The sequence below is a fragment of the Cydia fagiglandana genome, chromosome 2, assembly GCF_963556715.1.
Source record: "Cydia fagiglandana chromosome 2, ilCydFagi1.1, whole genome shotgun sequence".
In the NCBI taxonomy this organism is placed as follows: Eukaryota; Metazoa; Arthropoda; class Insecta; order Lepidoptera; family Tortricidae; genus Cydia; species Cydia fagiglandana.
This window is the reverse complement of record NC_085933.1, coordinates 11,729,832-11,742,954: the sequence shown is the minus strand read 5'-3', so window position 1 is coordinate 11,742,954 and position 13,123 is coordinate 11,729,832. Positions and strand designations below refer to the sequence as shown.

The following is a 13,123-nucleotide window of genomic DNA, read 5'->3' as shown; positions in this document are numbered from 1 at the left end:
CGAAATATCTGATGGCGACTGGACAAAAGCAACGAGTCCAACAGACAGTCAAAATATAAACGTCAGTATCTGAGAGGCGTACCCGGTCGCTTTCGTCTATTTGCATGTGAAAGGCGATGTAGTGGATTAACTATCATTAGCTACTGCGCACGCGCACGCATTGTACTCTCATAATGTAAGTTGAGCATGCGGCATCGATTTATTAAGGTGAAGTTGTTTAGACACAAGATTTATTGAACAGCCTGACGCTGATAGAGATACGCAACATGTCATACCGGTGAATGAAGCACTTTAAACGATTGTATTTTATTAACTAACTTTATTTATTTCTTAACATTTTTGAGAAAAACTATCACTGTGTTCAATAAATGAAATTGCTCTCTTGTTATTTCAAAACTAATCCTTAACCAGCAATCCTCTACTTTCCTGCCTCTACAGTAATAATGCATTTACCTATACGAGTAAGACCAAGATAAATCTGTAACGATTTTGATAGCACACGCAGCACCTATAAGCGTTATTTTTACGTCATAATTTCATAGAAGTTTGACGTTTAAAATAACACATGCACTGCATGTGCTATTAAAATCGTAGCAGACTTTCTTGATCTAACTCTACGAATTACACAGAAAGCGTAAAATATAAAGAACTATGTGTCAAAATTGCCCCAAAACCAACAGATTTGAGAGTTAGGTCATTAGATAGGTATTTCTCTGTACTTCATTTCGCTCTATTGCCTAAGGTAATAGAGCGAAATGAAGTACAGAGAAGGCATATGGGCGACGACATTTTGGCTAAAATACCAATATCTCAGTTCTGCAATGGAATTCCGCTTGGTGCCCATAGAACGAAATGAAGTACAGAGAAATACCCATCTAATGACCTAACTCTCAACTCTGTTGGTTTTGGGGCAAACTCCATACAAAGTTGCCCGTGGTCATTTAACTAAAAATTGTAAATATTTATCTGCGTCACCTTAATGTCTAACTTGTCGTGGGTGGCAGTGAGAGGCTGTGACAGGAATGCGCACTTATCTCAAGACGGCTAATGCGGACTGCACCACTCTTTGATACACTTACTAATCAGCCGTCAACCGACCAAGACCACTAACTATACGGTCCTTGTGTATTAAAGGATGACTCACGCTAGACCGGGCCGTGCACGGGCCGAGGAGTCCGACATGTCATTTTCTATGACGCCTGATCGGTGATCACGTGGTGTTCATAGAAAATGAAGCGCCGAAAGCTCCGGCCCGGCCCCGGCCTGGTCTAGCGTGAGTCATCCTTAGTTTAGTCATATTCCGATGAAGTGGACGTAAGATGAGATGTCACGAAATGAAAGTGGAGTAGCACGGCCAAAAACTTGATAACTTTTCTAGAATAGCCCTTTGAAATGCTTTCGTTTCACATTGCGTGCGTGTCATTAAGTAAGGGTCGGCTGATTTTTTATATATAGGCACCTAATAGTGGTAAAATCCAAGTTTGTGACGCTGAAGCTTTGGGCAGCTGTATCTGATTTGGAAAATGAGATGACGTTTTCAAATCTAAAATCGTGTGTCCACTGAAAACTAGGGTCTACAATCATTTGCCCCACGGACGTTGACTTCGGGCAGAGCGCTGCCGCGAAAACCGAAATTCGCAAATTGCGGGGATCTTTCTCTTTTACTCCAATGAAGGCGTAATTAGAGTGACAGAGAAAAATCCCCGCAATTTGCGAACTTCGATTTTCGCGGTTATAGCCCAGGGTCCATCGGCATAAAGTTGCACAGCTGCACAGCACAGCTCTTTAGGATTGAATTTATTTGGTTTTTCCTGTGTTATAAAATTTTCGTCATACTAACACAAGCTATTACTAAGGTTTCATGAATGAACCTGGGCATTTATCTACCAGTGGCAGGGTATTCAAATATTTCAATTCCCATCGACTTGCATCATTGAGTTTAGGCATATTAGGCTTGCCTAAGAATCGGCCCCTATCAAAATCAAATCAAATCAAATATCAAATATAATTAATTATCAGGCAACTAAGGCTCATAGACACATACCTTACAGACTAACATACATACAATAGTAAAATCTTAAAAGCCAAAAACAAAAATTGCGGCGACACGACGGTTTTCAGTTGTGTCGCATGTTCCGGCCGATGATCGCTGCCCCTGTGATTGTATGATTTACTGAACTCAAATTTAAACTTGAATATACACATACCTGATATCAATTCACTCTATAGTGTACCTACAAATTAATATACTTATGTAAAATTGTGACAGTGAAATAAAACCATCTGTACTGTATCTACTAGTTTCGGTCAATTTAGTACATTTACCTGCGCTGTGAATGGGAAAGAAAAACAAGTATCTAGAAATAGAGTTAATGAAGCGTTGCTTGTCGCAGCTTCGGTTGCCCTTGCAAGAAAAGAGATCTGAATTGGATAAGTAGTTACAAGGTACGAGTAATTCAAGTCAAGCAGTATTAGGGTAACTTCAAGTCACGCACTTAATGTACTTTTGCAACGCGCTTTGGAAGGTTTAATAAATTGTTCAATAGTTAATACCTAGTTGTTTGTTACTTTAAAAAAAGAGCAAAGTAGTATTGACGTACCTAATTACAACGTCTTTGAAACCAGATAGTCAACTCGTAAAATAATAAAAACAAAGTTGTCTAAGAAAAAATATATAGTCCGGTGGCAAATCTAACAGCTTGATCGTCATATATTTAAAGTATTTAAACCTATCACAAAATTTTCTTTTACAATTTTTGATTCATTGTTACCATGGTTCTTTAAGGCGAAGTGACTGAACTGAGGTGATCACATATCGATTATGGTGAATTGTATAAACTTTTTTCGAAATAAAATTGAATCATAACAATATCGGTCGCCTAAAACAAGTCTCTTATCATTTGCTTAATACATAGGTACTTGAATAATTAATAGGTACAAGAAATGTAACACGAATTGCATAGAAATTATGCAAAATAAAATTAATATTTTTTTATGAATTAAGCACTGCTATGTTCGCTATGAGACGGGTCAATTGGCGGTCATTAGAGCCCGAAGTGCTAAGCTATTAGCCAGTGCTTGCAAGTCACTTGCATTAGCTGAGAGTCGTGAGTGTAGTGCAATTTATAAAAGCTTGGCGGAAAACGCGGAGTGGTGCCATTGCTTTTGTAGCAAGACAAGAGTGAGAGCAACGACGCGAATGTAATGTTTTATTTTTATTGCTTCTAAAACGTAGGTGTAAACGTGCCCTGGTTGCCTGTTTGCTAAATAAATGATTGAATTCAAATATTCAGACTGGTTAGTAAAATGTCCCATAATAAAACACTTGGCCGTGCAAGTAGGTAATATTCAATGGTTTATCCTGACCATTAAACCAATCCATCTCTCATCTCATCATGATCCATCTTTATAGCTTGTCTGAGCCAGGTCCATTAATAACTCTTCCAGTAACTCAGTCTCGAGAAGGCGAATTCCTAACTCATAGGAATAAAAAGACACAATAACCTTCGCCTCCGTTCTTTTCTGTCTTGAGGCACACGTCAAAGCCAGTAGGCCCTAAACCGATTACAACAGTCCACTAGGGGTCAGCTATCGCGCCATCTCGCACGCAACCCTCACTCCGTCACGTGACTACTTTCCGATATTCGGCGAACACCGTCCTTTTTAGGAAACACTCATTATATCTCACTCCGATCCCATTGTTAAGAGCAGGATGGAAAACTGTTATGGCTAGTGGTAATGACCTTTTTTAAATATCAATAAAGTGTTTTAAATGAGCAGTTGACAGAACTAAAGGTCTCGTTAGGGAAAGTTAGGTTTTGGTGAGGTTAATATTGAGGTTGATTTATGGAACCATTCTTAGTTTAAACTTACATCTTAGATCGTTGCGAACTTTTTCTAAAAATGAGCATATTTATATGAGAAATGTAGCTTTCCATTATTAATGTACATATCGTTTTTTTGATAGAAGACACTTTGTTATGCCATGCAGATATATCAAAAAGTTGCTTTTAGATTCTTTTAGATTTACCAAGAAAACGCAGTACCAGAAACGAATTTCTATTCAACTTGCATCTTTACGTTGTTATGGTTTTAATATATGTATACATTATTATGATTTATTTTAGCTATTAGTTCCGTGAGCTGGTTGGTCTATAAATGTTCTTGGCCGCATTTTTGCTGCTAGCTGCTAGTATTTATCACAAATACTGATTACCTTCCTAAGAATGCGATTTAAATAGATAGGTCTTGCCAATATTATAAAATCTTACAAAACGATTGGCACAATACATAAAATTCCGAACGTCATCCAACATCCAACAAGAAAATCAGATCCTTTTCGTCCCCGTGCCCGAAAATCTTAAAAACAACCTTACAGTTAACACATAATGTTTACTTTTGAATATCTCTTATTTTGCCGAATACGGTCCCGAGAGACTTGTCCTGGCTTCGGGTGCATTGTGGTGCATAGAATTGATAGCATCGGGATTTTTGTCCTGTGACAGCTCCTCACGTGTGGTCTTCGATTTTTTGTGCATTATGTGGTTAACGTAAGCAAAAAATACGAGCGATTTGTAACTGATAAAACTAGCATTTTAAACTAATTGAATTAAGTTCATTGTTGTTTTATGTTTATCTAAGAAACAATTTGAGGTGATAGGTACTTAAATTATTGGTTCGGTTATGTCATTTTCTTACTAATTCAACATCATGCTTAAGCGTTTAATAAAGAACAGCTTATCATATTTATTAAGCTGTCTGAGATCTGCCGTAGGTACCTTTTAGGTATCCTTCCGTGAGAAAATGCACAAAGTTGTCTTAAACAATTATCAATGGTGTGATTGATGTGAACTGCCGCGAAAAATAACGTTATCTTCAATATGTATTTTTTTTTACTAGCCAATTTGAGTGTCCCACTGCTGGGCAAATGCCTTTCTTCTTGATTTTCTAGCCAGTTGTTAAGGAAGGTGTCCAGGTCATGTCGCCATCTCCGTATGGGTAAGTATGATAAGATATCTTGGTCTTACAAAATGAATCTTGGAATACATCTAAATTTCTGTGAATTTGGAGACATTAAGAGCCCACACACAATTGTGTTCGAATTTTTAGTGCTAATCTTGATCCATGTTGGCAAAACGCGATGTCCGTCAAGGGAATTAATATCAACAAAGCAAGCAATAAAGCGAGTCACAAGTCATGTAAGCCACAGTATACAACTAGTGGGGATTCCAAGTCAGCGTGACTCGACTGAACGTAAGCTCCAACCAGGAGGCGAGGAATTTGTTTGATTTGCACGATGTGTCATGTTGTGAGGAAAGATTTAGTTTGGCTGCTATAGGCAGTCTCAAGACCCAAAGAATGTATTAATTCATTACCTTTATCTGACGTTTTAGGCCTGAAAGGTGTTGCGACACCTTTTAAACAATAGTTTGCAGCACAGATTGCCTCCAATAACAGGCAATCATACTTATATTATAGCTGTTACACACATTGTAGGAGAAAATTATGTTGTAATATTAAACATAAATAGGTACCCTACCACATAAGAAGTTGTTACAGCACGTCGACGTAGGAATTACATTATAAGTAGGAAATGGGCTTATATAATTTAAACGATTTCGACGCGCGTCGCCTTAAATGAACCAGCATAAGTGTAACCGCCGATTATGCATTTTTGTTATGAATTTCGAGATCCAGTTAAATAGGGACAAGTTCACAGTTCATAAAATGTTTTGAAAGAGGTAGCAGACAATTATAAGAAGAACTCAGCCATGACGATATGAATCCTTGATACTTAACTGTACAAGTATAGGCACATGCACATATTACAAATTTCAACTAACAAGCCAACCGAAATAAAATTAAGATGAAGTCTAAATACAAATCTGTCATGGTTACATACTGTTAAAAATAGGAGATTTTAGATGTTTATACCTACCATGGAATCATACGATTGTAGAATTTCGAATATTATATTAATCACTTCAATTAGGTAATTTTCGATTTTGTTATTGGTTTTAGATTCTTTCTGACAACGCATACATATATTCTGTAAGATAAATCGAACTAGAAACACCCACGGACCGGTTGTTTTAGGATTTTTTTTCGTAGGTATTATCTATGGAGATTTCGTGATGTGTAATGTGATATGATAATAAATACGATTTAATTGCACGATTTCTAAGTGACCCATTGTAAGAACCCTTATTGCTACTTTCGTAACTAGCAGGTAACTAGAAGATGTGTTGACCTTTTATGGTGGTCTTTTTTATTAGAGCTGCCAAGAAATTTTAAGAGGTTAGAAATAGCTGCGTACCTATTTCATATAAGAAAATATACAGTTTGGGGCTCACGCGACAGTTTCCCTAATCCCCGTGTTGGGCTATCTGTGTTTGTTTTCGTAATAGCACGCAACTTCTGAGCTGTGGCGGCGAAATGGAAATTCGGCCTTTACATTTCATTTCATTTTATTTTCGGGGCAGCTTTGCAGTGACAATGTGTAGGGGTAGCAAATATGATAAGTTTTGTATTAAAATCTTGCATTTGCACATCCTTATTGATTGTTGGCTGGAGGAACTTGGTAGTAGGTAATTATCGATTCCTATGATCAAGAGAACTAAAATATACTAAGTACATTCGACGTCAAAAGCATGTTTACACTTTTGTACCTTACTCCTTTATAATTAGGCGAAAAATTTAAATATATCTTTGACGTCGACTGTACCTACCGTGAGATTCTAGTTAAATGAAAAAGCATCCATTCTTTTTTAAGTATAATATAGAAAAGTTTTTGTGAGAAATTATAGATCACCTGGAGACCAGCTTGTAGCTAATAGATGCTTTTTTGTTTGTTTAACGAATAATCTACCATGTTTATTACCTAAGTACTTACATAAAAGTTACACGTAGGTATGTCTTACTGTCGATTCCTGTTTTCTTCTTTTAAATGTTCTCACAAAAAAAAACTATGTGTGGCAAGCGTTAAAAATGAGTTTATATGCAAAATCTGATGCGCTTTTTTGTAAATCTAATTAAACTCTAAATAGAAATTTACCCATTTAATGACTGCGTGCATGTCACTGCTATCTTTATTCACCATCTGCTGTCTGTTCCTCTGTCGCGACTTTTTTTTCCGCTAGCCTAGTATTAGTATACTTACTGATAAAGAAATTTAATGACGGTGTAGTCATTTGAAACGCTGAACACTGTTGCATACATACATAATTTTATAAAAATAATAACTTTTGACTTTTTTTCACATCGTTTACTGATATAACCAACTCTAAAGGTGGCCACTGACGAGCCTTCCAGTCCAAATTGCGTGGCTGCAATCCAAAATCGGTCCGTGAATGTCAAAAACGTACAATGTTTAATAATAGGATGCCGTCCATTTGGATGAATCCATTGTAACTGTATCCATTTGGAAGGCTCGTCAGTGGCCTGCTTAAATCCATAAAAACAAAACGCGTGACTTGTCCTAAAGCACTATAAAATTTAATTTGGTTTTTTGGTTCTTGCTTGTCTTGCTTGCTGTTTGCTTGTATTTAAAGCGACGACCAATTAAATAGTTCCCTTTAATAACGGCACATTAAAACGGAGGGTCCAGTCCAGATAATCAAATCATCCGTCAGACGAAGCCTCGACGCTACTATTTAAGCGCGTCTCCGACGTTCAAAACGTCAAATTATTTGCTCCCAGCGTCGACGTGACAGCGGGTCAAGGAACCTTTGACACCGTTTACGTCAAACGTCAAAACACTCCGATTTAAAGATGGACGTTGCTGGCTGTCTATTAAAACGTTCCATAGAAACACATTGTTTTTTTTATCGCTGTTGATGGAATTTAATGTTAAGCATACCTATTTGTCTTATTGCATTTTAACTAATAATTTCTACACTTACAGGTATACATTTATATTTATTACATGTATTGCGTTACATGGTTTCCGATGGAAAGAAAGATTGATCGAGTTTTTTTATTATATTTTTTGATACCAAAGTGATGAGAGGGAGAGATATAGGCCGGAATTGCATTCGAACTTATTTTTTAACTGCTACTTTTTTTTAAATACTTACTTACTGTTTTTTTTAAATTGGGCCGTATTTATTCTAATGAAATGTAAGTCAGCTGCAGAACTGGCCCCCCTCTGCATAGAAATTCGTTTGCAGGGGAGGTCAACTATCTCTTGTACATTGATTCTGAAATTAAATAGGTACGTAATTCAAACATTTCTACTTAAAACAACCACCGGGTGCGGCCAGTTTTTTTTTTGAAAAATCGTAGCATTTTTTTACTGCCGTCCGCTCAATGCTTAGCGAGCTGCGTTCGGAGAAAGACCTGAACTCACAACTTCTTAATTAGCTTACTAATTAAAATTAAGTTATGGTCACATTGGTCACCAGTCAATATTTTTCATGCTTATTTCCATATCATTTCATGTAAGTTCCATATGTTGCTTAGCAATAAAAATGATACGAAATATGCATAATTGACTTTCATTTCGGGCGTAGAACCCAAACGGGGAATTCAGATTTAGAAATATCGGCGCGATTCGGGAAATTAATTAGAGATGCACTAGATAAGAAATAGTAAAGATATGTGACGTTCCACGGCAAAAGGTACCATTGCCCCGACTGAATATTGGAGCGGCGTTAATAATAAGCGTAAGCGCCAGCCGCCATAAGGTAGGTACCTTTTGCCGTGGAACGTCACATATCTTTACTATTTCATATCTAGTGAATGTCTAACGGCGCGATATCTTAAAGTTCGAATCGCGCCAAATGTTATTGATTTTTATAATAGGTACTCTCAGTGTTACTCGCTCTAGCTTAGTATTATAGGTTATCGGTACGATTACGATACATCAAAAAAAAAAACAAAATCTGATTATGATCCTCCTAGTATTTTTTTTGACAACCTACCCCATATAGCAACTCTAATATACCTATAGTACATATTTATAGGTATTTAGAATTTTCGACACCACAACGTGGGACAGGGTAAAGTTAAAGGAAACTTTCCCTGTCGTGTGGTTAATCTCGGCGTTTACCACGCGAGCAGTTTTCTTCAAATAACATTCCAAGCCTAATTAAATTATAATTTTAATAGTTTGGTGTTTTGTAATTTATAAGTAATCATGTTTTTGTTGTTGTCATACTTATAGCTAAGCTATGTTGTGTCAGAAAACTGGCGGGTGTCAATCATACAATTAAGCTAATCGGCGATAGTAAAGAAAGGCAAAAGGTACCTCATGGAGGTTGGCGCTTACGCTATTATTAACGCTGCTCCAATATTATTGCGGCAGCCAACGGTACCTTTTGCCGTGGAACGTCACATATCTTTACTATTTCATATCTAGTGAATCTCTAATTCATTTCCCGAATCGCACCGAATGAGGCTATACGCGCAATTCTGCATTCGTTTAGTAAAATCATGCCTAATTAGGGCTACCCCACATTTAGCGTCTTTCGAGCGTCGGCGTCTGGTCAGCGCTATGGAAAATGACGTCGCTGCGCAGTTGCGTCGACGTTGCGTCGAGCAGCGGCCATAGAGTTGTAGACGCCGACGCTCGAAAGACGCTAAATGTGGGGTGGCCCTTATAGGTAAGTACATACCTAAGTATAATGGAACCATTTATACATGTATCTGTGGATTTTTTACCTCTATTGACCTGTTATTTCTTTGGGTGAGGCGGGAGAGTAGATAAAGGTACCTACGAATTCTGTCCAAGTAAAGTGTAATTTTTGTAAGTAAAATATTTCGTTTGGGAACTGTACAAATATGTTAGGTACTGTTACATTTCTTTCGTACCTAAATGAAGATATAAAAAAAAATGTTCAGCCGCAGTGGCGTAATCTCAGATTTTTGAAAGAAAGTTCAGCGGTAAGTAAAATATACATACGTGGAAATAATTATTGTTACCTGAAGGTTTAGGAACGTTCCTCTTGACTTGCATCCATTTGTAGGTAGGCACGGCCGAGTGCGTCGGCGGATGCTGCAGCCCCGTGGGTGGGAGGTGCGGGCCCCCGCAATCTTCACGGAACTCCCGTAATCCGCCGAACTCGTCCTTTGGCTGGTAATCGAACTCCCCGCAAGCCATCGGAGAAGCTGGATTGAACGCCATCGATCCTTCATCAACGAAGTGCATGTTATACTTTGTCTCTAAGTAATGGTTGTCTATTTTATGCTCGTGAAGGTGCATGTCCTCGTGGCGAACTTCCTCTCTATGCTTGAATGGCTCCGGGTGATGCTGAATTGGATGCAACTGGTAATTCTGCTGCAGTTCACCGTAGTCTAGGTTTGTGTAGCATAGACCTGTATCGGTACTGATGACGGGAGGTGGGGGCTCATGTCCCGGCTGCGAGTGCAGTAACGGCTCGTAGTAGTGAGTCGGAGGTTCATAGTACCCCTCATGGTATCCCTCGTACGGCGGCTGATACGCTGCCCCCTGCTGGTAAAACTCGGCGCTGCCATAATTTTGCTGGTTGTTGTACATCCCGATGTCCATAGTCATCATGTTTGTCACGATCACCGCAATCGATGTCGATATTTACACACACATCACTACGTCGACGGGTGAGACAATATTCGCGCCGGCGATTGGCGTCCCGATATTCGGTGCGTTCGAATTTTAAAACGGGCTAGTGCCGCGCCGTGCGCTATCGACCGTGCGCCCGCACGCCAGGTGTACCGACGAACACTGAACGTGAACACATAATTTTTCTTAACCACACTAAAACTGACTTGCCCCGTCCTTGTCTAACACCGTCAAAATTGTTCAGATTAAGCGAGATGGACTAATCAATATCAATATTAGCGTAACGAAATCTACGATAAGAGTTTAACACGTTTTTTTGTGCCATGAAATAGTATTTGAAGCTCGTTCTACCTGCTTTTCATTGAGTAGTTTTTGTTTTGGACTAGGGATGTGACTGGACATGTGCACTCACAGGAAGGTTGGTCGTTATTCTGGAAAGTTTTTTGTTTGTGGTAGGCGGAGCTTTGTGGAAGAGGAGGCAGGCTTGATGCGGGCGGACCAATAGGGGAGCACCACTGTATTCTCCATTTTGGATTGGTTCTCGCGAGATAATAGTGCGAATGTTGGAAGCTGGATGTAACGGATGTTTTTCTATTTACTTTGTGTTGTGTTGAATGCTCCCTTCGAAACGCTTTCATTTATTTTTGTGACGTAAATCGATTTCAAGGTGTGAACAGGGTTTTTGTCACATTACTTAAAATGGCAGCTGCTATTTGCTTATTTATTTTCAAAACACAGTAACAAATACATTTAATGTATTTATGTGTCATCTACAATATCAAAAGTGATAGAACTTACATTTCGACAAAACGTTTTAAAATTTCAGTGCCTTATAAAAGTATAATTTATTACCTACTTTCAGCTAAACTAACACCTCACCTTTTCACGGGCTCACGGCTAAAAGTACTGACCCGATACCTATTGATACATTTAGTATGCAGAAAGCTGAATTATAATACCTACCTATAAAAAATATTATTTTTTCAAGGAACGCATATGGACCGTAGTAGGTATATATGTCTGCGATTGCGTCTAATTTCTACGACACTTTTCATACATTTTGTATGAAAATATATGAACGCGGCAATTAGACCGCAGACATATTTTTTGAGAATTGCCGTTATAATTTATAGTTTGTTATAGTTACAGAAACACTATTATTAAGTAGATCTCTTCTTCTTCCTCGGTCCCTCATTGTGAAGATCGCGACCATGTAAGTATGCTACGTCTCCACAGTATGCGATCATAGGCCTTATGGGTCATGCACTGCATGTTGCCGCCAACCACCCTCTTCACAACACCAGACCATCTCGTAGGTGCTTTTCGCGCTCGCTTCACGCTTGCCCTCTATTTGGCCCAAGATAATCTGCCTTTCTAGGTCGTGCTTTTTAGACCGCATGATATGACCAAAGAAGCTGAGTGCGCGTTCTTGACATTTTGTAGATAGCCGTGTGGTGATCTTCAGCTCCTCTAGGATAGACTTATTGGTTCTCATAGCCGTCCAGGGTATACGTAGGAGCCTTCGCCAACACCACATCTCAAAAGCGTCGATTAAATAGATAGAGAGTCAATAAAAACACTACGGTAGAGTATTATTACTCGAGTTTACAATTCTCATACCTCTCGTCATTACGTGTTACGAACAAAGTTTTTCAACATAGTTATTAGGTACTTATATGTAGTAACCACCCCTATATTGAGACTGGCACCAGATATAGGTATAGACAAATCCTGTAAAATAAGTATTTATCATTTTTAAACTCTGGCAACATTTTACCATAAACAAGAGCCATTGAGATAAGCTTTATTTTTCATTGATTTTTGTTAGTTTTAATAGGCACGTATTTAACCGGTCAACTAATTTATCGAATTTGAGTAGTTTAAAAAAATAGAAATGGGTACTAAAATTAATAGATTGGCAACAAAAAGAGAGCCTTAAATTATATCAATATGAGAAACATTTTAATGCCGTTACAGCTATTGTTTATTTTTAGGCAGGTACCAAATATTTATTTGGCAACTGAAATATTATATTGGAGACAATTTCCGAAGCACATTTTAAAAATAAAACGGCTGTCTATTATTTAAAAAAAGAAGGTCTTTTAAAATATTTTGTTTGGTCACTACACGGTTAACCTAACACGCTCCTCCTCGCTTCGCTCGTCGTCGCACCTATCTTTTGACTCTTGCAGAACACCATAATAACTACTGAAATTAGTATTAAAGTATTAAAAGACCTAATGGTATAATGGCCATTAGGTGTGTCATGATTACGAATTTCGACTGTAAGTATAGAGTACCTAATGACCATTGGTAAATAAATTATAGGTATTTGTGGATTAGGAAATTTGTCAATTTAAAGAACTAGGTATGCATGTGTTTAAATTATTTAAAAATTGAGTATTTAAAGCTTAAGTTTATAGGTATATTAGGTATTCTGGATACGTAAACAACTGGATATATAAACAACCAAATTTTATGATCTCTTTACAATACATATTAGTTGCCAACTTACTATTTTAGATGCCAACTAAAATAGTAAAATAGTAAGAATATTAGCAATTCAAGTTCCCTATATTTTTATTG

At 37.8% G+C, this 13,123-nt stretch overlaps 1 protein-coding gene and 1 long non-coding RNA gene across 2 annotated transcripts in view; both read right to left on the bottom strand.

Moving 5' to 3' along the window:
* The window catches only part of LOC134675850 (homeobox protein Hox-B1-like), a 41,678-nt gene extending 30,375 nt beyond the window's left edge, over positions 1-11,303 (bottom strand). The window contains exon 1 of the mRNA XM_063534155.1: positions 9,922-11,303. Within this exon, the coding sequence (XP_063390225.1) occupies positions 9,922-10,516 (595 nt within the window). The 5' untranslated portion in view covers positions 10,517-11,303. The remainder of the gene's footprint in view (positions 1-9,921) is intronic.
* Positions 1-13,123, bottom strand: part of LOC134676770 (uncharacterized) — a 111,808-nt gene that overhangs the window by 31,427 nt on the left and 67,258 nt on the right. The window lies entirely within an intron of this gene.